Source organism: Struthio camelus, chromosome 8, assembly GCF_040807025.1.
Source record: "Struthio camelus isolate bStrCam1 chromosome 8, bStrCam1.hap1, whole genome shotgun sequence".
NCBI classification, from domain to species: domain Eukaryota; kingdom Metazoa; phylum Chordata; class Aves; order Struthioniformes; family Struthionidae; genus Struthio; species Struthio camelus.
Window position 1 is genome coordinate 26,264,622 of NC_090949.1, and position 27,947 is coordinate 26,292,568.

The 27,947-nt window shown below is 57.2% G+C and overlaps 3 protein-coding genes across 6 annotated transcripts in view; 2 read left to right on the forward strand and 1 right to left on the reverse strand.

Annotated features, from left to right (window-relative positions):
* IPO13 (importin 13) overlaps window positions 1-13,637 on the forward strand; it is a 42,758-nt gene extending 29,121 nt beyond the window's left edge. For 2 of the 3 annotated variants that reach the window (XM_068952881.1, XM_068952882.1), the window contains exons 12-20: window positions 91-171; window positions 827-964; window positions 1,470-1,566; window positions 3,437-3,489; window positions 11,778-11,844; window positions 12,036-12,094; window positions 12,417-12,506; window positions 12,732-12,913; window positions 13,063-13,637. In XM_068952881.1, coding sequence (XP_068808982.1) covers window positions 91-171; window positions 827-964; window positions 1,470-1,566; window positions 3,437-3,489; window positions 11,778-11,844; window positions 12,036-12,094; window positions 12,417-12,506; window positions 12,732-12,913; window positions 13,063-13,159 — 864 coding nt within the window. In that variant the 3' untranslated portion in view covers window positions 13,160-13,637. Of the gene's footprint in view, window positions 1-90; window positions 172-826; window positions 965-1,469; window positions 1,567-3,436; window positions 3,490-11,777; window positions 11,845-12,035; window positions 12,095-12,416; window positions 12,507-12,731; window positions 12,914-13,059 lie in introns of all 3 variants that reach the window. The other variant, XM_068952880.1, reaches the window with a different exon arrangement.
* Window positions 13,638-14,791: 1,154 nt separating this feature from the next.
* DPH2 (diphthamide biosynthesis 2) lies at window positions 14,792-17,573 on the reverse strand. Of its 2 annotated transcripts, none has more exons than XM_068952883.1 (6): window positions 17,319-17,573; window positions 17,113-17,225; window positions 16,601-16,821; window positions 15,779-16,417; window positions 15,459-15,644; window positions 14,792-15,361 (listed from the first exon to the last, which is right to left on the reverse strand). In XM_068952883.1, the coding sequence occupies exons 1-6, from the start codon at window positions 17,466-17,468 to the stop codon at window positions 15,231-15,233; spliced, it is 1,440 nt and encodes a 479-aa protein (XP_068808984.1). In that variant the 5' UTR covers window positions 17,469-17,573; the 3' UTR covers window positions 14,792-15,230. The 2 variants fall into 2 exon arrangements, with proteins under 2 accessions (XP_068808984.1, XP_068808985.1); XM_068952884.1 differs by having other exon boundaries at window positions 17,143-17,225; window positions 17,319-17,561.
* A 117-nt stretch (window positions 17,574-17,690) lies between these two features.
* Window positions 17,691-26,698, forward strand: ATP6V0B (ATPase H+ transporting V0 subunit b). The gene is made up of 8 exons (XM_068952891.1): window positions 17,691-17,930; window positions 22,381-22,429; window positions 23,430-23,513; window positions 23,988-24,065; window positions 24,658-24,727; window positions 25,054-25,105; window positions 25,768-25,958; window positions 26,376-26,698. The coding sequence occupies exons 1-8, from the start codon at window positions 17,864-17,866 to the stop codon at window positions 26,400-26,402; spliced, it is 618 nt and encodes a 205-aa protein (XP_068808992.1). The 5' UTR covers window positions 17,691-17,863; the 3' UTR covers window positions 26,403-26,698.
* Window positions 26,699-27,947: the final 1,249 nt, after the last annotated feature.

Sequence of the window (27,947 nt, forward strand, 5' to 3'; positions counted from 1 at the left end):
AGGTTTGGATCCAGGCTGTACTTAGCATTGAATCTCCTCTCCCAAGTGCCATAGGGGCCAATTCTCTTCAGCCTGTCTTGTTCTTTGCAGGTGGTGGTGGTTCTGCAGCAAGTCTTCCAGCTCATACAGAAGGTCCTCAGCAAGTGGCTGAATGATGCCCAGGTGGTAGAGGTAACCAGGCTCCTCACGTGTTACTGTGTGCAGCTCTGCCTTTGCCCTTGCACCTAAATGACGGGTAGGAAAGGACAGGCACTGGGTGATGCTGCCAACCTGTTGTAGGCAATTCCATCCCCTTGTAATTGGAATGTCTTCCTGGGTTGCCCAAAACACCGGTACTGTTTGCTGTCGGTAGCACCATCCTGCTACACTTATCTGTCTGTTGCCCAGATCAGCTCTACTCCTCTCCAGTTATTGAGATCCTGCTATCATCAGTGAGGTGAGAGGTGAGGTCTACTGAGTGCTTGTCTGTGTTCCCTAAGTGGAGAGCTCTGCTCTGACCCACACCTGTGTTCCTCTTCTGGAATTTCTGTAGTTCACTCAGTCTAGGGATTTCCAGGTGCAGCATCCCATCAGGCACTGTTCTCCCTGGCACTCAGGATGCCTTCCTGCTGCAGGGGTGTATCCTGGTGTCTGGGGAGAGCAGTGGGAGCATCCTGCGCCACAGAGTAGGACAGCGTCACCACAGCAAATCTGAGCCCTCTGCCTGGCTGTCTTCCATGTCTCGTTGCCACCTCTTCCCTCCCTTGGCACCTGTCTGTCAAGCCCTGCCCCACTAGAAGAGGGTTTCCTGAAGCCTACTGCTCATTCTGTCCCTCCTCTCCCACAGTCTGTCTGTGCCATCTTTGAGAAGTCTGTGAAGACCCTTCTGGATGATTTTGCCCCCATGGTACCTCAGCTGTGTGAGATGCTGGGGCAGATGTATAGCACCATCCCCCAGGCCTCTGCCATCGACCTCACGCGGCAGGTAAGGAGCTGTGTAAGCTGGGCTGGTGTTGCAGCAGCGGGGCCCCCAGGCTGCCTCCACTCATGCCTGCAGCCCAGGAGGTTTGCATGTGAGGCAGATTCTGGACTGGAGAACAGGGCTCGTGTCCCTCCTTGCCTTTGCCGCACCACATCTCTCAGTGCTTCACAAGGCTTCCTGCTAGCTGCCTCTTGCTCCTGCCTAGCCTTGGTATCCCGTGCATTTAGTGATCTAATCTCACTGCTCTGGGCTGGTCACCATCACAGGCGGTGTTCTCTGCTTCTACTGAAGCAGTGACCTCCATGCAGAGACAAGCCCGGCCCTCTCTATTATGGGTTAATACATATATCGCTGCACCCTGGTCTGAAGCATGCATCCCTGGCTTCTCCCCGCTGTGGCTGCGATGGATGAAGAAAGTCCTGTGCTGTCCAGCCAGGCTGCCGTTCCCCAGGAGGGCTGGGAGTGTGCAGGGACAGCAGCAGCTTCAATCCTTCTCTGTCTCTTGCAGCTGGTTCACATCTTTGCTCATGAGCCTGCCCACTTCCCTCCCATCAAGGCCCTCTTCTTGCTCGTTACCTCAGTCACGCTGACCCTTTTCCAGCAAGGTACGTGTGATTGATTCTTCTTCGTGCCGGGGCTATTTTCAGGCTGTTGCATGCATGAGGTCTGGAGGCATCTTACCAGGAATGGCTGTGTTTTCACTCCTAACTAGGCTAACGGGGCCATGCCTGTTCTTGGATTCATCCCAACCCCTGGAAGGTGGGTACCTTCCTTGCAGGGCTGCAGAAGCAGGAAACCCCAGTGTAAGACTCTGAACTCAAGTGGCAGCCTGGTTCTGCACCGGAACTGGGTGTCTTGCTGTGTTGCAAGGGGAAGAGCAGGAGCTCCAGTCCCAGGTGGCAGCGAGGCTCCATTCAGGGGGAGATGCTGGCCTTTGTCTGTGGGCCAGCAGCGCTTGTAATGGCCGGGAATCAAGCCCTTGTATAAGCAGAAAGATGTCTCTGAACACCTGGCGAACTACCTTTTCAGAGCCACTGCTATGCCCATCATCCCCGTGCAGGGGACAGTCCTGTGTTTGGCTTGCTTCCTGCATTACCCACTCACTACAAAAAGCAAATAGGGTTAGGACAGGCCCCTCCCTTCAGCCTCCTGGTGACTTGTCCCATGACAGGGACAAGTGCACAGGGGAGCTACTGGCTGTGGTCATTCAGCACCTCAGTGGTTCTTGTACGGCGCCCAACAGGTCTTGTTTTGTATTCACAGCCTGATGCTGGGTAACATGATGCCTTCCCCCAGTACAAGGCCCAGAGCTCCTTAGAGAGGTGGGGGATCTATGAGGGCCTGTGCTTCCTTGGGACAGCTCAGTCTGAGCAAATCCTTCTGTGTTAAAGTGTCACTTGGGTCATGGGCAAGTGAGCTGGGCTTATGCAGAGATCATATCCCCGCTTCTGTCAGTGGCATGTGGATGTATGTACAGTAAAATCGTCTCGGCTCAGAACCCAGGGAGGCAGAGGTGCCCCAGGGCAGCAGCAGGCATGTCTGCAAGAGAAAAGGGAGGGGTGGTTGGTGAGGGGACAGAGCCCAAGTTGTGCCGGTGCTTGAACATGAGCTTTGCTCAGGCAAGTGGCTGCCCAGCTCACTGTGTGCCCAGGGTTGTGTTCCCACCTCGGGGGTCATCTTCTGTGGTCATTCAGCCCTGAGCAGGGCAAGCAGATTCTGCTGTCTGAGCACAAATGCAGCAGGAGAGGGTGGGACGCTTGACCCCACGGGGGCCGTGATGTGTCTGTGCAAAGAATCAGATGCCAAGGTAGGGTGAGTGGTGCTCGCATGGAGATCTCTGGGCACTAAACTGGTCTCTCCCAGAAGGACCCTGGGGGAAAGACCTTTGGGTAGGTCCTGGACTGAGGGGCTTGGAGAACATCTGGGAAGGGGTGGGAGGGCAGCTGTGCCAGGGGCTCTTGAGCAGCTGAGGCTGGTGACAAGCATGTGCACGCCTGAGCCCCGCAGGGCCTGTCAAGTGTTTGCTGAGGTGTTGTCGTTCACTTGCAGTTATCTTCCAGGACCAAATGGTACTCTGAAGACACCCACTCAGTCCCCACAATGCAAAAGCTCTAATTCTCCTTGTGGAGATGGTGCCCAGCTAGCTCCTTCTCCTCCTCCTCTTCCTCCCCAAGGACATGAAGATCTCCTTGGCTCTGCAGCACCCAGGTGCTTGCTGGAGATCCTGGGGCTTCAGACCCGTTCCTTTGCAGTTTCTTTCTGTTCTTGGGTTCTCCAAGTTTCATGATTTTTTGTATGTTTTGTTTCTTTAACTTGCTTCAAGCTGCTCATGTTGCCCATCCCTTTCCCCACACACCCCTCCTCCCCTACACTCCTGTTTTCACTTGTAAATTCTTTCTGTATCACATAACTATATGATGTTGAGTTGCTGTTTGTATGATTTTTCTCTTAAGTTACATCTTTATTATATTTTAGGGCCCAGGGATCATCCTGATATTGTTGATTCATTTATGCAACTCCTGGCACAGGTGTGTTTTAGTTTCTTATTCATTCACTTTCTGTTCTCTCTCTTTCTCTTTTTAATTCAATTTAAACCTATTTTTAGCTTTCTGTTGACAACGTTTTTTTCCTTTTAGTTGAATATCGAGTTTCTCCATCTGTTTCCGTGGAAGTTGAAAACAAAACATTCTCCTTTAGTTCTGGGTTTGCACCATCCCCAGGGCAGTGCCCTTTTCTGCACAAGGCAGCCTAGGAGCTGCCCCCCCCTCGCTCTCACCTGGCCTCGGGCACAGCAGAAGCCAGCATGGGACACTTTCGGCTGCTGCCACAGTCACACTTGGGTGACAGAAAATTAGAGCATTAAGTGGTCATTTTCCTACTCTTCTACCTTCCCCCTGTGATGGGTCTTCCTGGGCAGGGACAGACTGAGCTGGCTGGCTTTCCCCAGGGCCCGAGCTCTGCTGCTGGTGGGAGGAAAGCCCTGTGCACGCAGTACTAGGCAATATTTGCCTGAGTCTGGTGCTGCGCTGCTCATCCAGCAAGGCGGTCTCTGCCTGTAGCTGCAGGCAGCAGCAGCCAGGGTTCAGCTCTGAACCATCTGCTGAAGGGAGCAACATGCCTGTGATGGCATCTTGGCCTGGGCCTGTCAGGCCCTGGGAGCTGCCTGGCTCTCTGTGCCCAGTCTGCCTGCAATCCTGGGCTCCTACCGTGCCTTACTGCCTAATGCCCCACAGCTCCTTGGGATGGTGGCCGAGAGGTGGTGACAGTAGCTCCCGTATCTGCAGCCTAGGAGCAATCCGGTGACATCAGCTCGTTGACACCCAGCCCTCAGCCTGGCTGAGCAGCCACAGAAAGTTTGTGTCTGGAGGAGCTGCTTGCCTGTCCCTCTTCAGCAGAAGCAAGTGGGATGGAAAGGGCCTTTGTGTCCAAGGACCTGTGGACCTGCAGCTCTGCTGAGGCTCTCCTTGCTGTAACACAGCGCCTCCTCTGGCCGATCTGCCTGCCTTGTCCTACTGTGTTCCTCTTGCTGCCGGAGGCGCTTTGCCGAACAGGCACAGCAGCCCCTGAAGCACTTTGCCAGCAGCAGCTGTGGCAGGGATTGCCCAGGGCAAAGCCAGTCGTGCTGCCAGTGTGGCAGGGAGCCGTGGGCTGTGGTGCGGGATCTGAGGAGCAGGGCTGACACTTCACCGCTGGCAGTGGGTAGGGAGGGCCTGTACTATGCTGTGTGTGTATATACACCTGTTGAGAGGAACAGGAGTCTGGCTTGCTCTTGAATCTGCTATGGCAACTGAGGGAGAAGCCCTGACATGCTTGATGTGAGTATTAAGTTCCCCAGTGTGAGGCACGTTCCCCGGCACCTACCTAGAGGGAGCGGAGCATTTCCTGTAGCAATGGAAAATGCTCTGGAGGTGCTGGCAGTGAGAAGGGGCCTAGCAGGGTCACTTTCTGCTTAATTTCTGTAATGGCAAGACCTCTAATTACACAAGGCAGGAAGAGCTCATGGAAGAAAAATCCACTGAGTGTGTTTCAATACATAAACGTTCCCTAGCTCAGGATGTTTGAGCTGTGAATAGCTGGAAGCTGGGAGAAGCTCTTGGGAGTGTCCATCTGCTTACCTTGCTTAGCCCTTCCCAGACATCTGCTTTTTCCACTGTCTGAGACAGGGCACTGGAGTAGATGAACTTGTGGTCTGACCTAGTGGGTCTGCAGTGAGTCTCAGCACTGTGAGTTACAGCATATCTGTGTCTCTGAAATGTGTCTGTCCTTTTTAAACTGGATATTCCTGATAGTTAGATACAGTCTTTGTCACGGTGGCTGCTCAGTCACACAGCTGACAACCCACTGAAGCAGGTACAAGAGCTGTGTGTGGGCTGTGCTGGCTTTCAGTCACCCAGCTCAGCCAAACTTCTGTGTGGGTGTCTGGCTTGTCCCGGTTGTTAAACTGTTAGCCCCCTCTGATGGCTGCTTGTCCCATGTGCAGGCTTTGCTGGATGGAGCTGGCATGGAGTGGGGTGGGGGAACCACACCTAACTTTTTAAGCATTGTCCATATATATTACTTTGAAATCCAGGTCCCGCTGAGACCAGTCTTGTCTCTCAACTAGTATTGCAGCATTTTATTCTCCTCTTTTCCTGTTGAAAGATGTGAAATGATTATGATGCTATTAGGAAGCATTTATAAATTTTATTGATGCCAGTTTTGAAAGTTGTAACTTTTTTACAAGGTCCTCAAACACGAGGATCAGTAAATGGGAGGTGTATGTGAGGTTCATGAAGGTATCCTTATCCTTCCTTGCTGCTCAGCATTGGCAAGACCTCAACTGGAGCACCATGCCCAATTTGGCGCACGACATTTTTGTAGATATGGACCAGAGAGAGCACAGAGAAAAAGCATCAAGAATGGTCAGCAGCTTGTAAACATGACAGGGAGGAAAGACTGATGGAAGCCTGAGGAGTTACATGAGTCTTCAGGTATATAAAAGGTAATTCCACAGACGTGGGTAAAAATTCTGCTTTCGTTCACTTTGGCTGGGACAAAAGGTAACAGGATGAAATCACAGAAAAGAGTTCAGGTTAGGCAGTAGCAAATCTTTCTAACAGCATGGAGATCACGTGGGAAGCGGCTGTCATTCGGAGGGCTGGAACTGATTCTCAACAAACCTGTTGCTCCTTGGAGGGAAGGTAGAGCTGATCCTGCCGTGAGATGGGTAAAGGATTAGGCAACCTCTTCAGACTCTTCCCATCCTGTTCTTTTTTCCTTTGGAAGATGCTGAATTTCTCTGTAGCTTGGGGTCCTTCTCTGTGTCTGGACACAGCATATTTGTGTTCTTTTGGAGAGAAAAGTGCAGCTGTGCTGTATTTCCATTAGTCATGCTGTGAGAGCAAACACTACCTATCCCGTCTGCTGGGAAACTCTACTACACACTGGCCTTCCTGGGTAGGACGGAGCATGTTTCTCTGTAGGCAGATGCTGAGACAGCCTGCTGGCAGCATGTGTATTCATGGCATGCCTGTCTCTTCCAGACAGTCCTGTCTGCCCCGATCTGAATCCTCTGGAGGGAAGGCTGGGTCCAGGTACTGCTGCCGGAACATGTGGCTGCTCTGTCTTTGGTCATTGTGAGATGACTGACTTCCTGCTGGCGTGACACCACCTCCAACAGATGCCTGATCTCTTCCTAGGCTTTTTATTCCAGCAGCCCCATGGAGACTGAAGGATCCCATCCCCTTCCTCTCTCGTCACGTGCATGACTTGTTCCAAGGGTTTCCTCCTCTTCCTGTGTCTGCCTGTGTTCCAGGACTGATGACCTGGCAGGGTGCTTTGAAACACATCAAGAACCTAAGGGATATCACATCTCCCCTGGCTTTTTGTTCTCAGGACTTCAAGAGCTAGCTGACAGCACAGATGTGTCCAGCTTCCACAGCATGGCCTGCCCTCCTCCAGAGAAACGTGTTCTCCAGTGATGTTCTTGAGCATTTGTAGATGCGCAGGATTAAAGTTGGAGAGAATTTTAGAGCTACTCTGTCTTTTTATGTGGCAGAGGCTGTTATATCCAAACACGTTCCGACTGTAGAGTGGTCGGTCCGTTGTTTGGCTGATGCTTATATCAGAGCATCATTGGGTTTGTACCTGTGCGTCAAGGTGGAGATTTTCCCACTTCCTTGGCAGTCTGTTCCTGTGGTTAATCACCTTGGTAGAAATGTGTCACCTTCCCTGGTTCAAATTTGTCTGGTTTCTCCTTCCAGGCACTGTTTTTGTCCTCTTCCTCTGTCAGCAGGTCATCTCAGTACTTTCTGATGACTCAGCTTTTTAAAAGGTGTTTCTGGAGCCTGTTCTCCCTAGCCCTTGGATCATTTCGTGGCCTTTTTTCTGTGACTTAAAGATGTGGATACTACAATTATAACCAGTTGTTTCCTTCTTGCCAATCTTGTGAAGAGAGGAAACATGCCCTTCTGGCTCCTGCTTGCTCCCATCTCTTAATACCTGCACATTAACTCTCTCTCACAAGCACCGTAGGAGCTGTCTGTACAACTTGCATCATAAAGTCAGCTGAAATCCTATTTATTTGGGCATGATTACCAGGCTGTGGGACTCTCCTGTAAGTGCTGCCGATCATTTTACTAGTCTCTTATTCCTGGAAATTCATCAGCTGCAGCTTTTTACCTTGCTCCCTAGGGGACTGGCCAGCCCGGTGGATAGCACTGGACCAGGAGTGTAAGCCAAAAGTCTTACAAAAGCTAGAGTCCTTGCAGTTATTTTTATTACTCAGACTTTTAGACTTAAAGCATAAAGTAAGCATTTGCCGTAAGCATACACTGACCGGTACTTGCATCCTTTGTCAGAAGGTCTGGAGCATCAGTGCTTCCATACCCACGGTTAGTGTCTCACCTTGAGGACCACAGTGGTCAGCGCCTCTCCCTTGTATCTGGAGCGTCCATGCCCGGGATTACAAAGCAGTGGTGGCTGGTGTTTACCCCAAGGTCGGCACCCAGGCAACAAGGCAGTAGGTTCCGACGTTCGAGAGTTCTCACCCACAGGGCCCTCTCTGACCTGTCGCCTCCTGCTTGCCGGTATCGCTCGTATGCGTCTTCAGAGTTGCAGTGTGGTTGCTCTGTATTGGGTTCCCAGGGGTGTAAACCGCAGCCCGGCTTTCTCCCATGTCCCATCTTGCCTGTTATTTGGAGATTGTGCAGGAACAGTTCTTTCTCTCCTGCTAGCTCTTTAGCTAAGCTGTCTCCCTTCTCCCTGGCTTTGCTATTGAGAGAAGCGTTTTGCCTCCTTCCCGAGTTCAAAGCTGCCTGGAAGGCTGGTTCTTGGCCCAGGAGAGTGTCTCTGCCTCCAGCAGGACCTGCTGGCTTTGGGAGGTGCTCCAGGCTGTGTCAGAGCCCCAGCTCCTAGCAGGCTGGGCTGCTGGGTATTGCTGCAGGAGGCACTCTCCAGCCTACCTCCTCACCGAGGGGCTGTGGACACATCCATCCACCCTGATGGTGCTCTGTACACCAGCACAGATCTCCACAGTGCTGTGGTGATGCCACCTGACTTGACTAGGAGTCCAAGGGATGACTGTGCAAGTAGGGCCTTGCTGGGCAGACGATGCAGTGCCTTTTGTGATGGCCTAGCCAGCGGCTGGCCAGGATGCTCAGCCCACTGCACGTCCTCCACCTTGCTTTCTTCTTGAACTCCTCCCTGAGTAACCAAGGCTGTATAGCAGTGCAGGCAGAGCTGTTTCTCTCTAGCCGGCATTGTCACTGCAGAGGAGCTCAGCATGCAGGCAGGTCAGGTGAGCAGCACAGCCCTTCTCCCCGGGATGGGCAGCAGAGTCCTTTAGCTCTCCACAGGACCTGCTCTGACTGGGAGTCGTGGGTGCCTTGCTGAGCTGCAGTGAGCAGGCTGCTCTGTGTCCTGCTGTGTTGGAGCTAGGCTGGGCAGGTGGGCTCTGACCGTCCCTCGCAGGGCCTGGTGACCAGCCAAGTTCCTGTGCCATTCCTAAGCTGGACGCTCTGCTCCATCGAGCATACATCCTGGGAAGAAACAGTGGTGTGCTCTGATGCTAACCCTCAAAGAGATGAGCTGAGGGACAGAAGCCCTGAGATTGCATCTTTGCAGGATCTGCAACCACAATGCCCCTGTTAATGCAGTGGTAAGAGTTTCCTAGCCAGATATGAGAGGGTTTTTCTGTGCTGCAAGAATTGGCTGTGTAGGTCTTCCCTTGTATCTAAGGCTTGCTGGAAGAGTCGGGTCTCAGTGGCCTCTCTTGTTCCGTCCCTTCCTCCCTGTCTCTGAAGAGTAAGCTGTAGAAGAGGAGCCTACTCTGAAGATGTATCTGAGGGGTCTCTCGACTGCTGTGGAGGAGAGAACTCACTGTCCTTTCTGTGCCAGGCCTAGTTCTTCTCCACTGAGACTTTTCAGTTTGCTGAACAGGAAGGGGTGCAACAGCCCTTGCTGGAGAGCTAGTGCAGCACTTTGTCTGCTGCAGCAAAGGACAGAGGGGGGAGGCTGCAGTTTCTGAAAAGGCTGATATTTAAACACCTGCCCTGGTCACGGCTCCTTTTGCTAGCCCAGCGTTTGGGAGGTGCCCTGGCACCAGACAGGGAGAGGGCAGATTGGTATTGAGAGTTCATGGGGCTGGAGCAGGGTTCCTGTTGCTGGGGAAAGCACCTGGACCTACCTGGTACAGACTTCTGACTGGAAAAGCCCCATTGGGCCCCATCACACAGAGAAGAAAGCTTCTCTGTCTACATCAGACGTGTGCTACTGCGTGTCCAGACTGGGCCTGCGCTCTGTGCTCCCTGGGTGGAGGTGTCCTATGGGAAGGAGCACTTCCAATATCAGACCATGTTTTCCCCGTGACATTGCCGGAATGAGAAGCAGGTGCTGCCGTGAGCCTGCGGGAGAGCTTGGGGTCTCTGGCTACTGCTGCTCTGTTTGGCTAGGAGAAGCACCATGCAGGTAGGTGGCTTTTGTTACCTGAGCTTGTTGGAAGACTCTTGTGCCAGCTGAACAGTTTTGTGGTGCATAGGATGTGGGTTAAAAGTGGCCCCCTGGAGTGGCAGAGGACAGGAACCTATGGCTGGATGGTATCACCAGAGGGTTAACTACCCTTGCCAACGAAGTGCTGCTTGGGGGGAGAGGGCTCTTAGTCACCATACTGGGAACCCAAAGAAGGGCTGGGGGCTGAGGTGGGGGGAAGAGAGTCTTCTGTGACTAAATCTAAGAAGCATCCTGCAGACTGTCCAGTACAGGGCTGGCTAGACCTCTATGATGAGAGCACAGTAGCTGTGATGAGTGGGCATGTTTCTAAACCATTGCACAGCGGCTAGCTATCAGAGGTTATCTCTAGCATGTCATCAGGAGTGATGCATACAGTTTGTATATACACACACAAGTATAATCTGGTCCCAGTCACAGCAGTGAAGCCTCCTGTGTATCTAGCCTGGAAGCTGATCACTGAGACTGTACTCTAGGGATGCCTTTGGTGTCCCAAATCAGGGTCCTCTCCTGCAGTGCGTGATACAAAGGGTCTGAAAGGAGGTGGGGTAACCCTGAAACCTGCTGCTCAGTTTTCTAATCTCTGATGTACGTTCCCAGCACTGACCGGACATGGGCTGTCCCTAGAGAAGAAGGGGTGGAAAAATAACTGGATTTTGCTCCCAGTGGAGGCCATGGCTGGGGCAGATGGCCGTGTCTCCTGAGCGCTGCTAGCCGAAGGCTGTCCTTGCTGTCATCCTGGGAAGCAGGCTCAGAGGGCAGCAAGGTTATGCCGTGCTGCAGTGGCTCTGCACACAACTCAGCCCAAGGCTTGAGTATGGGAAGGAGCCAGGCTCCCAGCTTGGGCTCTCAGCCCTCCAGGAACAGAGGAGGGCCACCCTGCTGCAAGTCTGTCATCCTAGAAGAGCTGTGGCTGCTGTCCCCAGTGTTGCAGTGACAGCGGGACAGGATAGGGGGCTGCTGTCCCCAGTGCTGGCCTACAGCTGTGAGCAGGATGACATCCTGGTCAGGGCACAGACGTGGCCCTCCTGTGCAGTGGGGCTCCCTATGGCAGGGCAGAAACCTTTCCCGTGGAGTGGCAAGTGCAGGTTGAAGTGCTTCTGTCTGGTAACTGCCCCCCTGCCATGCCACAGGATGCCAGCATGGTGCAGGGGGCAAGCCATTGCATGGCAGTGACCCTGTTGCACCTCAGCTCAGGTGGCCACAGCAGCAGTGCAACAGCAGAGCTGAACTTCACAGTGGCTAATGGGATCGCCAGGCAGAGGAAACAAAGCTTTTCTGATCTCATACTTGTTGCTCAGGAAGTGCCAAGCAGCATTGGCTTCTCAATACCTTCTCTGTCCTGGAGCCAAAATGGAGTACTTTGCTGGTCCAGACTGGGGGCAAACACTAGGTTAGTGCTTGAACTTACTGCTGTGACCCCAGAGTCCTCAAGAGAAGAACAACAAAACACAGCGATGTCTGTTCTCTGCTGGGCCCTGCATGGCTGCCCCTATCCCAGGAGCGCTGCCTCTGCCTGTCCTGCTCTGTTGGGACAGGAAACCTCTGTCCTGTGTCTGTGTCTGAAGCATTTGTGTGCACACCACCTTGGCATCTATCCTCAGCTCTTGGGGTCAGTTCCCTGACTGTAGTGCCTGGATGTTTGACTGACACTTTGTTGAGGGTAAAAATGATGGTTTCCTTCTGTGCTGTGTAAATCTGCTGTGTATCATGAGCGTGCCCAGGTAAGTGCGTGTCCAGGCAGAGGCTGTCTGGGGCACCAGGTTCCTAGGCGTCTTTCTGGCTGCCTCCGTAGAGTTGTGTTTATTCTGTCCATCTGTGTGCCTTGCAGGCTCTGAAAAGGAAGCCGGACCTCTTCCTGTGCAGCAACCTGGATGTCAAAGCAGTGTTTCAGTGTGGTGAGTTCCCTGAGCATGGGCACACATGTTATTCATGCAGAGATGTACTCCAGACCCCTCTGCTGAGAAACCAGCCTGCTCCTCCTGCAGGCTTGGGAACAGACCAGCTAGGGTGCCTGGGGTACCACAAAGCTGTTTTGGGAAGGTGTGTGGGGTTTCTGGCTGCTAACCTGAATGCCTTCTGCCCACAGGTGTCCTTTCCCTCAAGTTCCCTGAGGCCCCAACAGTCAAAGCATCCTGTGGCTTTTTTGTGAGTATCGTGGCTTCCTCAGGCATGTTTGTTCATCCCTAGATCATGTAGCATTCCCCCCCCACCCCCACCCCCACCCCGCAAGGGATATGCTGCTGGCTCTCCAGAGCTGCCAGCATGAGACGCTCTCTCCCTAAGCCTATCCCCTTCCTTCCCTATCCAGCTCAGACCTTTCTAGAAGCCAAGAGCTGGGAGGGCGGAGAGCAGGAGGGAAGTTCTGGGGCCTCTTGTGCACTGGGGGATGCCCCAGACCAAGGTCAGGTGAGGGAGCTGCTGCCCAGAGCCTGCTTTAGCGCTGACTGGCCTGGACTGTGTGTTGCAGACGGAGCTGCTGCCTCGCTGCGGAGAGATCGCCCCGGTGGGACAAGTTGTGCATGAAAATGGCAAGGTGCTGCTGCAGGCTGTGCTGGAGGTGAGTGACACAGGGACCATGGGCTCCTGGGCAGGCCCCTGGGCAGCTCTGAGCTCTGTGCCCAGGGAGCATCCCCTGCAGAGCTGGAGGCAGAGGGCCTGGGAGCGGGGGTGGGTGCAGGCACGATGACACCCGGTCTCCCTGGTTTTCTGAGACAGCGACCACTGCGCTGAGTTTAGCACCCACCAGCACAGGGCTCAGCAGGGTCTGTCTGCTCTGTCGCAGGGCATTGGCGGCCAGGCCTCCCGCAGCCTCATGGATCACTTTGCAGAAATCCTCTTTGCCTTGAATAAGCACTGCTTCAGCTACCTGAGCATCTGGATCAAGGAGGCCATGCAGCAGGATGGCTTCCCCTCGGCCCGCGTCAGCCCTGAGCAGAAAGAGACTTTCAGCCAGCAGATCCTCAGGTTTGTGCGTCCCTCGCTGCTGTGCTGCGGTGGCCAGGCAATGGCTCTGGCCCTGTGGGGTGGGAATAACCCCTGCTGTGAGACTGCGTGCTGCAGTCCCTGCCCCTCCTGCCTGCCTCATGTTTGTCCCCCTCTGTTTGTGTTAGCAGAGAGCGTGTGAACAAGCGGCGAGCGAAGGAGATGGTGAAGGAGTTCACCCTGCTGTGCCGAGGGCTGCACGGCACAGAGTACACAGCAGACTACTGAGCACCTGGCCAGGAATGCGGACAGTTTGCTCAGACCAGCTCTTCCCTGCAAGGAAGCCCCCCATCCTCCCTGCGCTGCTGCAGTACGGCTCGTAGAATAACCCTCCAACTAGAATTAACCCACTCGGGACGCTCCTCAGCTAGAATTGGTGGCTGCATCTTGGTGTCAGCATCTCTGTTCCCCCAGCATGCTCCCCCCTCGCAGGGGACGGGAGTGCCGGCTGCAGGACGCCGGGGGCAGTGGGGAGGGGGAGCCTGGGCAGGACTGCCCCAGCACGGACTGCCCCGCGCTGCACTGCGGCTGGGCTGCCGGCCCTTCCCCAGCACTCTCCCGTGGGCGCCTGCTCCCTGGGGCAGGGAGGCTGCCTCTGTGCCCGTGGCAGTGACTGGCTGTGCAGGGGGGTCTCACCCCCTGCTAGTTTGTATGTGTGGTTGGGAGGGGGGAGGCCCTGCACCTAATTATATTAAGGATATTTCTATGTTGTAGCTGTCATTATTGCAGTGCCTAGACTTTGACTGCCCCTTTTCTCTGGGGAAGAGCCCATCTGGAGGGACAAGGAGGAGGTTAAATCAAGTGTTTTGGGGCTCTTCAAAGCCTCCGGTTCGTCTCTGGCTGCAGGAGAGGCAGCAGGAACATGAGTGGAAGCAGCTGTTGGCCCAGGGAATGAGTGGCTGGAGACTACCATGAGGTTGTAACAGACTCAGGGGGACATGGGGGAAAGCACGGGGCTGCTGGCCAGGAGGGCAGAGAGGGCACTGCTCTCCAGGGCCTGTGCTCTGCTCCTGTAGGGAGCAGACAGGAGCAGACTGTGCTGCCCAGGGATGTCCTTCTGCTCAGGCTGCCCTGCAGCTGGGCTCTGGTGTGGGGTTGTAGACACAGCTCCCTCAGCTGAGGTGCTGTCCCTGCTGCAGGCTGGTTCGGCCTAGGACAGGTCCATCCTCCTCCTTGGGGTTATAAAGCACAAGGGACAGGGAACTCTTAACTCTTTCCTTAGGCCCACCCTTGTCAGCAGCTCTCCCTCAGGGGTCCAGAAGCAAGACAGGGGATTGCAGGACCAGGACTAGCACCAGCAGCTGCCTGCCCTAGCCGTGCATTGCTTCCTCTGGGGTGCGCTAGCCTGCACCAGGCAAGGTGAGGAGGCAGGAGCTACCCGGAGCTGGTGGCTGTGCCCTGCCTGCAGTGCTGGCTCTGGCTGCTAGCCCTGCAGGAGGCGCCAGTGGGCACATGAGGCGCATGGGCCAAATGCAGACTGGAGGAGTAAGCAGAAGCAGTTCTGCCCCACAGGCAGGGCCACAGACTCCCGTCCCTTTGCACATGGGAGCCTCCCTGCAGCACTGACTGGATGTACCCCAGTCCTGTTCATCACAGCAGCTGGGGGCTTGTTCACACCTGCAGCCCCCTCTATGTAATCTGCTTTAGTTTCTTAGCAGGATATGCTAGTGGGCTCTCTCTTTTCAGGGGTTCCCAATTACTCTTTCTGTTCTCTTCGACTGGTTTTACCTAATTCATAAGGCTGCACTCCTGTGGCAAGTGCTGTGATCTGTGTTTTCACCTGGGACCTCTGATATCACCCCAAGTCTGCATTCTTCAGCCCATGTTTTATGCTAGAAGACAGTTCACGCATAACAATGCTCCTTTTAGTTCAGCTTTAGTTAATAATAATAACCAGAGAAGCCCCAACTCCTGGCCCTGACAGCTCAGTGCGAGACTTGTGCCTTCTTCCCAGTAGTGCTGAAACTCCTATTGACTAGGTGATGGAGTGAGCCCCTGGAGGCCAGGTCTGGGCCAAGCGCCTTGTCTCAGCCCTGCTGCTGCCCTGGCTGTGGTCCCCAGCATGCTGTGGGCGTCACTGAACGCACGTGCACCTCCTGCTCTCCCCCACTGGGGTGCTACAGGCTCCAGGGCTGCAGCCAGCACAGGGCCAGCTGGAGGCAGCTTCCCTGCCCTACCTGGAACAAAGTCCAGACCCTCCTTAGATCCTCGCAGGTCCAACACCCTACATCAGGACAGGTCCAGGACCTTCCATGTGGCACTGCCCTGCTCCTGGACGGGTGCCCACGCTGCTGCAGCATCAGGGTTCCTCGCGGCCCTCATCCTCGTAGGCGATGGCAATCCCTCGCCGGCCCTGCACGGCCTTGGAAATGGGTGTCTTCCCCAGCTGCTGCTCCAGGCCCCGCCAGCTGCGGGACTCCAGGAAGGAGGCTGGGAGGGGAGAGAGGAGGGAGCTGTTACCAGAGAGCAGGGAGGCAGCACTGCCCCTGTGCTGCGACTCACCCAGCCGTGAAACCAAAGCACGAACCAGCAGGGCTGATCTCTGCAACTGCCCGTGTCTGGTCCCTGCAGGCCAGGGTGGTGCTGGGGGGTGGCTGGGGGGCCAGGGGGTCGCAGAGACAGACAGCACGCATTTCCCCCGTGATCAGCGAGATGTCGGGAACAGCCTCCTCTGCACAGACTGCCGGCGGGAGCTCGACGTGAGCACAGGCACCTGCCAGGAAACAGTAGTGTTAGCCCGGAGTTCACGCCCACCCTGCCACCAGCACTGAGCTGGGTGACCACAGCCAGTAGGGATGGGAGCAGGGCAGCACGTACTGCTCCCCACAGCTGGTTCCCAGCCGTTACCTGGCAGCAGGTCTCGGAAGTCAGTGAGGTAGCTCCCAGTCCATTCCCGAGCCGGGTTACAGGCCAGCTCCAGCTCATAGGGGGTCACTATGGGCCGGTAGAAGTCGCTGGAGTCCAGCAGGGAGTTCTGAGCGCAGGCCACCAGGACGAAGACGTCCACTTCCAAGAAGTTGGCCAGCTTGGCGGGGTTTGGCTTCCCCACAGCCAGCGTGTAGCTGCGCTTGCCAGCCCGGCACAGCAACTCCCGGAGGTGCTGCAGCACAGCCAGGTAGCCTGCCACGCCAAGAGTGCCCACCAGGATGCCCACCACCCCAGCGTCCCGGGCCCGCTCCACCAGGTAAAGGCGCCGCATCAGGGCCCGGTTGATGTTGAGCGTCTCGCGGCGGCCACAGCCAGTGGCAGGGTCAAAAGAGCTGAAGGGGCAGCAGTTCCAGGTGAGCATGAAGCTGGTGAGGGCCAGGCCCTCAGCTCCCACGTAGAACATGGAGCAGTCCTGCAGCCCTCCCGGTGCCTCCACGGAGAACTGACGGCCAAACTGCTGCACTTCCCCAGGCAGCGCTGGCCTGGGAGGGTCCCCGCACACGACCCTGGAGAAGACAACGTTGGGGTACTCCTGGCACAACTGCTGCTCCAACTCCCCTGAAGGGAGAAAAGAGCGGGAATGAAACACGAGCACAAACCTGTCCTGCAGAGCTGGCACAGCAGAGGTGGCAGGTTATGGGGAGGAGAGCACAGAAATCAAGGCTGATAGTATTTCTCCCTGGCAACTTTGCAGAGCCTAGAGCACTACTAGAGACCCCCTTGCTGTCCCAGAGCACTCACCCATCGCATGGGCATAGACCACATCACTCAGCACCACCACGTGGCTCTGCCGGTCAGGGTAGAGCTCCCGGAAGGCCCCCGCACAGCGCTCGACGTCCAGGGGCTGCCGTCCGAAGATGTGCAGCACTGGCAGCCTTCCGCAGGGGCTGAGGCAGGCTGGGCCGTAGTGCACCAGTGCCTCGGCACCCGCGTGCTCGGCAGCCACTTCATCCACACAGCAGCTGCAGGGAGGGCCCAGAGTCAGCCAGGGCCATCGGGCAGGCACGCAGGCCCAGCACCGCAGAGCTCCTCTCCCTCCTCCCCACCCCCCTCCCCGGTGCTGCGGCCTCCAGCCCGGGCAGCCCCCGGCCCCTCGGCAGCCCTGCCGGGGCCCGCTGCGGAGGCGAGGCAAGAGAGGGAGCCCTTGCTGGCCCCGAGCAGCAGGGCCGGCGCCGACCGCCCCCCCTCCCCGCGAAGGGCCCCGTGGAGGCGGGCAGGGCGCCCGGGACACAGCCCCCCCGGCCCGCACCGACCTGCCGTACGTGGTGTCCCCCAGGACGTACATCTCGGCGCCGGTCGCCGCCTCCATGCGGGCTGCCACCGCCGCCGCGTCCGCCAGGAGCTCGTCGGGGAACTGCAGGGCGACCTGAGGGGGCAGGGGGTGAGGCCCGGGGAGACGCGGCGCCGCAGGCCTCGGCCCGCCCCCCGGCCCGGCCCGGCCCGGCCCGGCCCGACGCACCTTGCGGAACGCGCCCTCCCGCACGAAAGCGGCGGCTCGGCCCGTCTCGTAGAAGGCGTCGAGGTCCCCGCGCGGCGCCGCCGCCGCCGCCGCCGGACTCAGCGCCCGCCGCAGCGCGGCCTCCCCGTCGCTGCTGAACGCCGTTGCCATGGCGCCGCGGGGTCAGGGGTCACGGCTGGGGCCAGGGGCCCCGCTACCCGCCAGCCCAACGCCGGCCACGCGGGAACTGCCGCGCCGGCTTCCGGGCTGGGACCCGGAGTCGGCCAATGAGAACACAGCAACGCCCTCTCCTTTACCGGAAACCCCGCCCCCGGCGGAGCGGGGCCGGGGCGGAGAAAGATAGCCAATGGAAAGCGGCGTCTGTCGCGGGGCATTCTGGTCTGTGTAGTTCCTGCACGGCGGTGCGCCAGGCAGCCAATAGCTGCGCGCCGTGGAAGACGGGGGCCACGTGCTTTCCGCTTGGCCGCTGCGGTTCCGATCACGTGCCGCGGGTCAGGTGACGCGCCGGGCCCGGCCGCTCCGTCGCGTCCCGCGCTGCCGCCGCCATGACGGGGCTCGCGCTGCTCTACTCGGGGCTGGCCCTGGCCTTCTGGAGCACGCTGCTGGGCGTCGGTGAGCGGCGGCAGGGCCGGGCCGGGCCGTGGGGCTGGGCTGCGCTGCGCTGCGGGGGGGCAGAAGGGGCCATGGGGCTGGGCTGGGCCGGGCTGGGCTGGGCTGGGCTGGGCTGTGGGGGGCAGAGGGGGCCGTCGGGCTGGGCCGGGCTGGGCTGTGGGGGGCAGAGGGGCCCGTGGGGCTGGGCTGGGCTGGGCTGAGGGGGACAGAGGGGGCCGCGGGGCTGGGCCGGGCTGGGCTGTGGGGGGCAGAGGGGGCCGTGGGGCTGGGCTGTGGTGGGCAGAGGGGGCCGCGGGGCTGGGCTGGGCTGTGGGGGGCAGAGGGGCCCGTGGGGCTGGGCCGGGCTGGGCTGTGGGGGGCAGAGGGGGCTGTGGGGGGCAGAGAGGCTGAGCTATGTCAGAGGTGTTGGGGCTCGCAGGATCAATGGGGGATCAGTTGTTGGAGAGCTGTGGGGTGACTCAACAGCAGTGAGTTGGGGTGGGGGGGCTGAGATGGGCCGTTTTGTGGGAGTGCCTGGGGACCCGGGCTGGGGGCTGGAGATCCGAATGGGGTTGTACAGCTATGGGAAGTCCTGAGCGGTGAAAGGAGTTTGGCATGCGATGGCGGTGTGTACCGCGGGTGGGCAGGGAACTGAGCTGTGTGATGGGGTGTGGGGTGCGCAAGATACCTGCTCTGAGGGGAAACTGTACTGTGGGATGCAGGTGCTAGAGTAGGATATGTCCTGGGAGCAGAGGAGTAGTGTGGTCCTGGGCATTGGGGGGGGGGGGAGGTGTGGGGAGAGATTTTGGCAATGATTTGGGCTCATTTCTTTGCTGGCTGCCCCCTTACAGGGAAAGGGCTGGAGAAGTCAGCTTTTTGTGGAAAAGGGTGGAAGACCTGGGCAAGCGGGTGCGAGCTTGTTAGTCTGCTGGCGACTGAGCTGCTCTCTGGCAGAGGCATGCAGCCTCTCGCACCATTCACCCACTTAGGAGTGAAGGAGGGCTGGCCAGCAGCCTGCTGCGATGCCAAGTAGCCCTGCCCTGGGGGTCCCCTGGCTCCTCAGCCTGGTTGTCACTGTGTGTGCTTTCTGCTGCCCCTGCGGGTGGCTCAGACCCTCAGCAGCGTTCCCGTGTAACATGTGGTGCTCAGCCTTTGGCACTCTTTGAGTCCATCTGGCTTGGACGGTTGGTTTGCATCTCTGTGTGAGAGGGTGGAAAGGTGCTTGTGCCAGTCGAGGGCTTGCATTTGGGTTCAGTGGCTTGGGGTGAGCAAAGGTGAGTACCTGGCATTCAGGCTGTGGCAGTCAGTATCTTCTAGGTGGAAGAGCAAGCCTTCCCACTTCTCTATGCTACAGTAGCATAAGATGTGCAGTTTTGGCCTACTTCTTGCAGAGCTGGTGCACAGCCTTGCTGCAGCTTGTGGAGGCCTGTGTCCTGCTGCTGGTGGTATCAGGCTTGGTGGCACTAGGGATGGAATTTAATGCTCCTCTGAAAGGGGCAGCTCTAAGGGGTAAAGGGAAGATTTTGCATGATGAACTTTCCTGGTTATGCTGGCTATTTCCTCTTCTAGCACAGGCTGAAGTGAGCACAAGTCAGGCAGCAGCTGAGCAGGACTTGCTTCCTATTTCAGTGTTCAGATGAAGGGAGAGACTGAGTAAGAAGCTGAGGGTGTCTCAGTCCCTCGTGTTTCCAGGCTCTCTCCAGCAGGCCTAATGAACCTATTGCCAGGTTCAGGGCTGCCTTTGAGAGCTCTCTGAATCATGCGGTTTGCCCCAGCTCAGACACACACTGTGAGTTTGAGACTGTCAGAAAATGTTGGTGAGCTGAGCCCAGGTGCTCTTAACTTCCTCTGCCCTGTTGCAATCCCTTTTCTGGAACAGAGCAAGCAGGAAGCAGTCTCGCTCTATGCAACGTTGCAGTGTGCTGCTTCTCCTGGTCCTGAGCCCTGCTTTGCTGGTCCTAGCCCCGCTGCCCTGGCTGCTTTCTGTCCTCCTGGCTGCAGAGCTGGGAAACAGAGCTCTCAGAAAGCGTCCTTCACCCCATTTGCTTTGCATATGAATCCAGGGCTACGTTTGCTCCTGAAGAGAGGGAAGGTGCCCCAGAGATCCGTGCGAAGCTGGATGTAGCTCTTCTTTCCTTCTTCTAGGGGCTGGGGCAGCTGAGTCTGGCTGGGTTCAGTTCCTGCTCTGCAGACCAAGCAATGAACCCAAAACACAAACAAGTACCAAACTGGCAAGGCCTGGCCCTGGCAGCACAGAGGAGAGCATCCGTGAAGGTCACCAGGCACACAGGCTAGGGTGCGACTTCCCTTCGTGCTCCTTGGCCATGGTGCCGTTCCTCATTTGTGTGTCACTGCTGAGGGGAGCCTCTCCACTTCCTTTGCTGGAAGGAGTGACTGGCGTTCCTGCTTCCCCTTTTGAAATTGGCTGGCCTGGCAGCCGTTTTACTTCCTCCTGGTGTGCAGGGTGCTGGTGTCCTCACAACCTGGGTCCTGCATGGTGGATTTTGGTCTACAGGGCCAATGTGGCAGGTCTGTCTATGCTAGCAGTACCAAGGCCCTCCTAGGTGATTAGTTGTCTTGTGGATCTTGGCCATGGGTAGGGAAGGACTCCTCCAACTCTGCAGCATGCGGTCCTGCCTCTGCGTTACTGCTGGTCACGTTGCCTGCTCGCCATCACCTCCTGCCTCCAGACTGACTCCTGAGGGAAGGGAGCAGCAGGCTTGGCTCAGTGGCTTCTCTGCTGTTTTTTTTTTTAAGTATTTCAGAAGTCTCCTGTTTCTTCTTTTTCTGGCTTTAGGTGGAAGTGAGTGCCGTGCAGCCAACTGACTCTAGTCAGCAATGGCAAAGAACTGTCCCTTAACTCTCTTTATCTGGTGTGGAGCAGATGCTGCCACACCGTTTGCAGTTATCTGTTCCTTGGGGCCCGGTCACCGACTCTTTTCCAGCTGCCTGCTTTCAGCCATATAAAGAGTGAATGCCTCTTCTGATCTGCAACTGTGTTTCCCCTTTGGTGTTTACGAGCTCCAAGTAAGGCATAGTTTTGGTACGAGCACCTGTGCGCATGCTCAGGCTGCTGGGTGCGACTCCCTGCTGCGATTCAGCATGGAAGAGGTGCTTGGGTTAAAGATGCCCAAGGATGAGCTGAATTTTTGCTGTCGGTCTTGCTGCTGCCCGCCCCTCTGGCCACGGTGCATTTGCAGAGTGGCAGTCCGAGTTACGAGCTGCTGACTGTTTCCTCCAGGAATTGGTTAACGCTGTGGCCCTCCACTCGGCTGGCTCCATTCGAAGGCAGGTTTGGTTCCCCCTGCCCACGAGAGGCTGGCGAGCGCTGGAATCTCGCAGTCCACGCTGGCTCCCTCCGTCATTGGTGGCTCTGGGCTCTTGTGTGAGAGGAGGCCAAGCTGTCAGTGCAGCACCCAATTTTTCTCTGCAACGCCTGTGCTTTTGCTGTGCTTCAAGGGAGGCTTCTGACCTGGTGCAATCTCCCCTTGCTGTAGCTACGAATGGACACTATGCCCTGATGGGGGGGTCCGTGGACAGCGATGACCCTGGCTGAATGGGATGTGTTTGGCACTGCCATTGCTTGAGGAAGTTTCCCTTTTCATCTCTTGTGGCTGGTGGCAGGGTGCTCTGAGTAGAGCAGGGTGAACTGTCTTTGAATCTGTCCCTGTAAAAGAAGAGCTTTCCTGGGTTTCTCAGGGTTGGGCTTCGGTATTTGCTGCCTGTGTTGGAGTATAAATTTCCCTGGATGTGACTAACCCTGGAGGAAACACTGAGCACGGCAGCTAAGCCTTATTATCCGTGGCCTTGGAAGGACTGGGGGGGGTGGGGGGCAGGAGCTCCTGGCATTGACAGGCTCCTTGTGAGCAGTGCATGGACCCAGGTCAGATGGTGATGGGGCAGCCTGTGACAATCACTCTGGGCACGACCTCGTTCCTCTCATTTCCACTGGGGGAGAAATAAGAGCTCACAAAAAAAGGTGACCCGATGCTATGCCTATCCAGTGGGATTGAGCCATCAGGTGATGCAGATGGAGACTGTCCTGAGGCACAGGGCTGCGTGTTGTTCTTGAGCCTCTTCCGCCCAATGTGGTGTGTGGGTGCTCGGCTGGGATGGAGAATGAAAAATGGGTGCATCAACCACAGTCTTCAGGGTGAAGGCTGGGATGAGGTATGGGGATGCTGTGAGTCCAGGTGGTCTCCGTCCCGTGGTAATGGGCATAGGAGCAGCTGCACGGACTCCTCCTTTGGCAGCACAGGAATGGTGGGGTCATTGGGGCTGGACTTTGGAGGGGCACTTCTGCCCTTAACCCTCCTGCGTGGTGTATGCTGTACTTGTCAGCCTCTGAAACAGGGTTCTGTCCTCCTCTGCCTGTCAACTGATGTGGGCCCACAGGTGGGAGAGCAAACAGCAGCGCCAGGCTGGTGCATGGTGCCTGTCTAAAGGTTCCTGTGTCACTCTTGCTTTCCAGGGATCTGCTACACAATATTTGACCTGGGCTTCCGCTTCGATGTGGCCTGGTGAGTTCCCTGTAAATACTGGCATCCATCCTGCCAGGCACAGGGCTGTGTGAGGAGTCAGTTGGTGTTGGCTGTGCCTGATGGGAACGGCGCTTGCTCTTGAGTGCCAGGCGGTGGTCACTCTGCATCCCAGTGGCATGAGCACTGCAGCTGAGTGGGGTCTCTGCTCCGTGTGAGACCTGGATTTCATCCCTGTTAGAATTCGTCCCTCTTCACAGAGGATGCTTCCTTCCTCCCCCGGGTGCCATGGCCAGATGACTGTGCCTTATCCTGCAGACTGGCTGCTCAGATTGTCTGGGGCAGGCCTGGTAGGTTGGACCTAAGTTGAAACTGTCCTGGAGATGCTGCTGGCACAGCCATGCAGGCTGTCTTTTGCTTGGAAAGATAGCAAGGCTGAGTCTCCCTTAAGACCCCAGGGCAGCTGTCCCCTGTCTCCTCTCCAGCATGGATGTTGGTGCAGGGGATGGCAGCCCCGGGGGAGACGGGCACTAGTTCTGCCATGGGCAGGGCTGGCTGCTCCCTTACAGATTGTTTGTTGGTGTGTAACAGCTCAATTGAACTCTTGAAATTGTCTGTTCTCGCATGGCAACAGCTGAGTCTGTGGTGTGTGTACACCAAAGCACCTGGTTGTGGGCTAGATGCTGGCCATGCATACGTGCAGCTGGCTCCATGCAGGGTCCTGGTGTCGCCGTCGCTGCCCTTTGCCATCTCTGTCTCAGCCCGTCCCCTCTCCCAGGAGAAGGCCGGGGAGCAGTGTCCTCTCAGCTCAGGCTTCCCCTGTGTGGTGAGGGTTAGGAGGAAGGTATTGGCCTATCCAGGGGAAGGTCCTGGGGCACTGGTGGGCAGAGAGGGGCTTTCACATCCCAGTATCTAGCAGTGCTCGACCCATCTTTGGCTGTGTGGTGAGTGTGACGGGCTTGGGGGTGCTGTTATGGGGCTGTGCACCATGGTTAGGGGGGTTCTGCCTCTGTGCTAATTCAGGGTGTTTATCTCTATCCAGGTTCCTGACAGAGACCTCGCCGTTCATGTGGTCAAACCTGGGCATTGGCCTGGCCATCTCCCTGTCTGTGGTGGGAGCTGCCTGGTGAGTTGGGGCTGGGGCTGCAACAAGCTCCTGCTGTCTCACCTTGAGAGCTGTGCCCGTACTGTGGTTTCCCATGGCCGAGCAGGAGCAGAAAAGCATGTGCGTGCAGGGAGCATGTGTGGGTCACCACAGCAGTGGGGCCTGGCCATAGGGCTCCTGGGAGGTCTGGCAGCCCCTTCACCTGGCAGGCAGCTAGGAGCAAAGGCAGCAGAGAGGCAGGGGCATCCCTGACTCTCCAGAGGTCCTGCCAGTGAGCCCAGGCCATGCAATGGCTTCTCCCTTGTCCCCAGCCATTCTGCTGGGGTAGACGGCAGTGCCTGGAACCATGTGTGCCCTGGGTGTGGGCAGTTTGGGCCTGCAGTGCTGCTCCCCAGCTGCATGCCCAGGTCTTTGCTCAGCTGGAAGGACCTGTTTTTTCTATCAAGCCCTTCATGGAGTGCCTGACCCTCCACCAACCACCTTTGTCTGCTGCAGGGGGATTTACATCACAGGCTCCAGCATTATCGGTGGTGGAGTCAAAGCCCCCCGGATCAAAACCAAGAACCTGGTCAGGTAAGCACAGATCTGAGGTTAACACTCCCACCCCACCTGAGCAGTGCAGGTCCCAGCACAGTACAGAGACTCCTGTCCTATCTCTAGCTGGGTGCTGCTGGCAGATAGTTCCTTGCTGAGCTGCTGCTGCTGTTTGTTCTGGAAACAAAGAGCCGTAAAGGAGCCCGAGTGTTGCTTTGAAGGGTCACAAGTGGTGTGATATCATGCAGTGAATGAGCCCAGTGTGTTCAGAACAAACACCCCAAGATCACACTTCCTGCCCTAGGCAAGGAGTGCCCTGCCAGGCCTTGCACAGCCCTTCCCAGCAGGAGCCAAAGGGGGCTGGCAGAAAGGGGGGGGGGTGTCCCAGGGCCTGCTCCCCACAGGGATGTCACCGGTTACTTGGGTGGCACAGCGTGACCATCTCTCTTGTTGGAGAGGAGAACAGTGAGTGGGCTGGGCTGCCCTTTTGCTCTTGGCAGCACTGGAACGGGCTCTGACATGGTCCTGGAGGGGTCTGGGTGCTGGCTGGAGGGTGCAAGTTGGTGTGGGCTGCTCAGGGTGGGTGGCAGAGCCTGGGGCATTGTGGTCAGAGTCTGCTTCTCTCTCACAGCATCATTTTCTGCGAGGCTGTGGCCATCTACGGGATCATCATGGCGATTGTCATCAGTAACATGGCTGAGGTATGGAAGGGCTCGGGCTGCCTTGCCAGCCTCAGGGGTGCAGTGGGCAGGAAAGGGCCGTTGTTGGGAGCCGTGGCCCTTTGGGAACATTGGATGCTGTTGTGGCTCTGTGAGCCCCTGGGCTGGTAGTCTGTGGGTTGGCTCTTGCCCACACTTGAGGGTAGGATGAGGGAGCACACGCAAGATAGGATAATGAAGCCCTGCTGGGATATGGAGTCAGGGCCCAGCTCTGGCCAAGTGATGGCTGCCCCAGGCTATATCGGGGCCAGGTAGCTCTCCCAGAGACCACAAACTTGCCGCTAACCCAGCCATGTGCTTTTTCTCAGCCTTTCTCTGCAATCACACCAGAAACAATTGGAGCCAGGAACTACCACGCAGGTAAGGGCTGCTCAGGTCCCGGGTAACGTGGCTGCCAGCGTTACTTCCTTGTGCCTGCAGCCTCCTGCTGCTCCAACTGCTCTCACCTGTAGAGAATGGGACTGCAGGGCCCAACTTGCCTGGCCCGTGCCGTGCTCCAAAACTGACTGGCTCCATCTAAGCTGACCCTGTCAGCCGTGTCTGAACAGTGTGGCAGGGCCCTTTGTGCTGCCCTGAACCAGTAGGTGCAACTCTCTTGCCAGAAGGCAACTTTTAAGTTACCTTCTCTAGGCCTTCCTGCACCCAGCCAGGGCAGGGACTCTGCTGCTCAGCAGTGACGCTGCTCTCCCCGTGGGCAGAGCAGTGCCACAGCTGCTGGGCCTCTGGGAACCAGCAGCCAGATGTCAAGTCTTACTGGACTCAGCCGGACTGCTGCCTCCCTTCAGACCTCCCTGTGGGGAGGGGAATGCCAGGCAGCTACCTCTCCTACCCTGTTCACTGTCACCCACTGACACTATGGGAGCCTGGCTGCACCCTGGAGCAGTCCTGTTCCCCAAAGAGGGGAGCTGCTGGTGTTTGGCCACTCTGGTTCTTGTGTTGTCTCGAGCCAGAGCTGCTGCAGAATGCCTAGGGTGCAGGTGGAGGGGGTTGCCCCCCGCTCTTACAGCATCCCTCTCTCACAGGTTTCTCTATGTTTGGGGCTGGCCTGACCGTGGGGTTATCCAATCTCTTCTGCGGGGTGTGCGTGGGCATCGTGGGCAGCGGGGCTGCCTTGGCTGATGCCCAGAATACTAGCCTCTTCGTTAAGATCCTGATCGTGGAGATCTTTGGCAGTGCCATAGGGCTGTTTGGAGTCATCGTTGCTATCCTGCAGGTACCTGCCTCCTGGGGTCCCCAAGCTTGTGTGAGCACACGGTGCTTGTCACCTTGCCGCTCTTCAGTTCCAGGCGGACGCACCTGTGCTCCAACATGATCCTCTGCAGTGGTTGGGGGGGGGGGGCAGGGGTGGTGGGTGGTTGAGAGGCCTGGGGGTGACACAGCTCTCCCCACAGGAGAGTGTGCCTTTGCACAGCAGTGTGAACTCTGCTGATAGCTCATCTGAGCTACTGTACCAAGGGTGTCACACCTTGGGTGTGCCCTATGCAATGCTTGTGTCCCCTCGTTGGGGCTGCTGTCTGCAGCTTCTGAGCAGTCCTGGGGTGCCTGTGGCTGCCTGGGCCTGGGTAGGATTGGGGTGCTAAGCCAGGGTTTGAGAGTCACGGCCTAACTTCTCTTCTTTCTTTCTTTCTAGACATCTAAAGTAAAAATGGGCAACTGAGCCCTGTCTCACCCAGCCTGTTCCAGCCTGCCCCAGGAGGTGCTGTATATACTTATTTAATGTTTCTATCCTTGATTGGGGCGGGAGCTGCTCCCAAGCAGGAGTGGGAGCCCAGCTGTATAGACCCCCTTCCCACTGATCAGCCCCTTGGAAGAAACAAATCTCTCTGTGTGAATTCTGCCCCCAGTGGCCTGGCCCAGCCTGGTGGGGGTCGTGCTGCTGCGTGTCCCCGGTGTGTGTAGAATCGATCAACAGTGCAATTCCGTGTCTGTGAAATAAATATGGTTCTTGTCCAAGGCTGCAGCTCTTCCTCTGCCCTGCACGTGGCCATGGACCTGCTGCGGAGGCTTTTAGAGAGCAAGGGCTGATCTGGGGTGACTCTGTGCCTCTGGTGAAGTCCCCGCTCTGCTCCAGGAGCCTGGTGACCTCTGTCCTGCGTGGGGTGGTGCCACACATGCCTGGGTTAACCGGTCTGCCTGCTCAGCCTGCAAGAGGCCACCCTTGCTGGGCTGTGGGAACGTTGAGCTCTGCTTTGCTGCCTGGAGCAGGCAGCAGGCTGCTCTGCACTGGATCAGGCAGGTTCCTACCAGCCCTGACACTGCCCTGTGTGAGGCATGCTGGAGGCACAGGCGCAAGCTGGTCTGGGCCTTTTGGCTCCTGTCCAGATGGCTTAGCAGAAAGAGGGAGTGTATCACTGCTTCTTCTGCCTGCAGTGTCCTTAACCCTATTGTGCAGATGGAGAGCACCAGAAGGGCTGAGGAGCAAAGGTTTTGCGCTTCCAAGATAGTCTTCCAGCCAGCAGCTCCCTTGCTTGATTGTTTGCTGGGTGCCTGGACCCTCCAGTTTACAGTGACCCTGTCTGTGCCTGATGGCTCTCAGTCCCAGGGTAGTGTAGGGGTGGGGGCATGTCTCTGGTCTGCTCACCTACCCCTGGCTGCGACAGCTGCAGCCTGGGGAAGCTGGCTGTGGACAGCTGCTGGCCCTGCAGCTCTTCTGTTGCTTGGGGGAAGGGAGGAACAAGATCCTTCTGCCTCTGCTCCGCAAAGAGCATAGAGCCAATGCTGCTGCAGTCTGCTGCATCCAGCATGAGGCCCTCATCCTGCTGTGCTGTCAGTACACCTTGGCAAGGGGAGCATCTAACTCCCAGGGCTGTTAGTGCTGCTCTGGATGGGAGCACATGTATGCCTGGAGCTGCCCATCTCCCGCCTCCCCTGAATAAACAGACTGGGGCAGCGGAAGGGCTGCTGGAGCCAGGGAAGCATTTACATCGCCTGATCTTGCCCTTAGATGAGGGCAGCTGCCCCCGTACTGCTTCTGCTGGCCTCTTCTGCAGAGGCTCCAGGTTGTGTCCCTGTTGCTGGGACCTTGCCGTTGCCTGGATTCTCTGTGCTGTGGGCACAGATGGCTGGTGGGACCTGGCTCTTTGTCTAGTACAGCCTGTGCCTAGCCCTGCAATCTGTCCTGCTTGCTTTAATCCCATCTGGGAGTGGTGCTGAGGCCTCCTGTACTGCTGGCACAGCTCCCTGTGCCCCAGAGGGGCAGCCC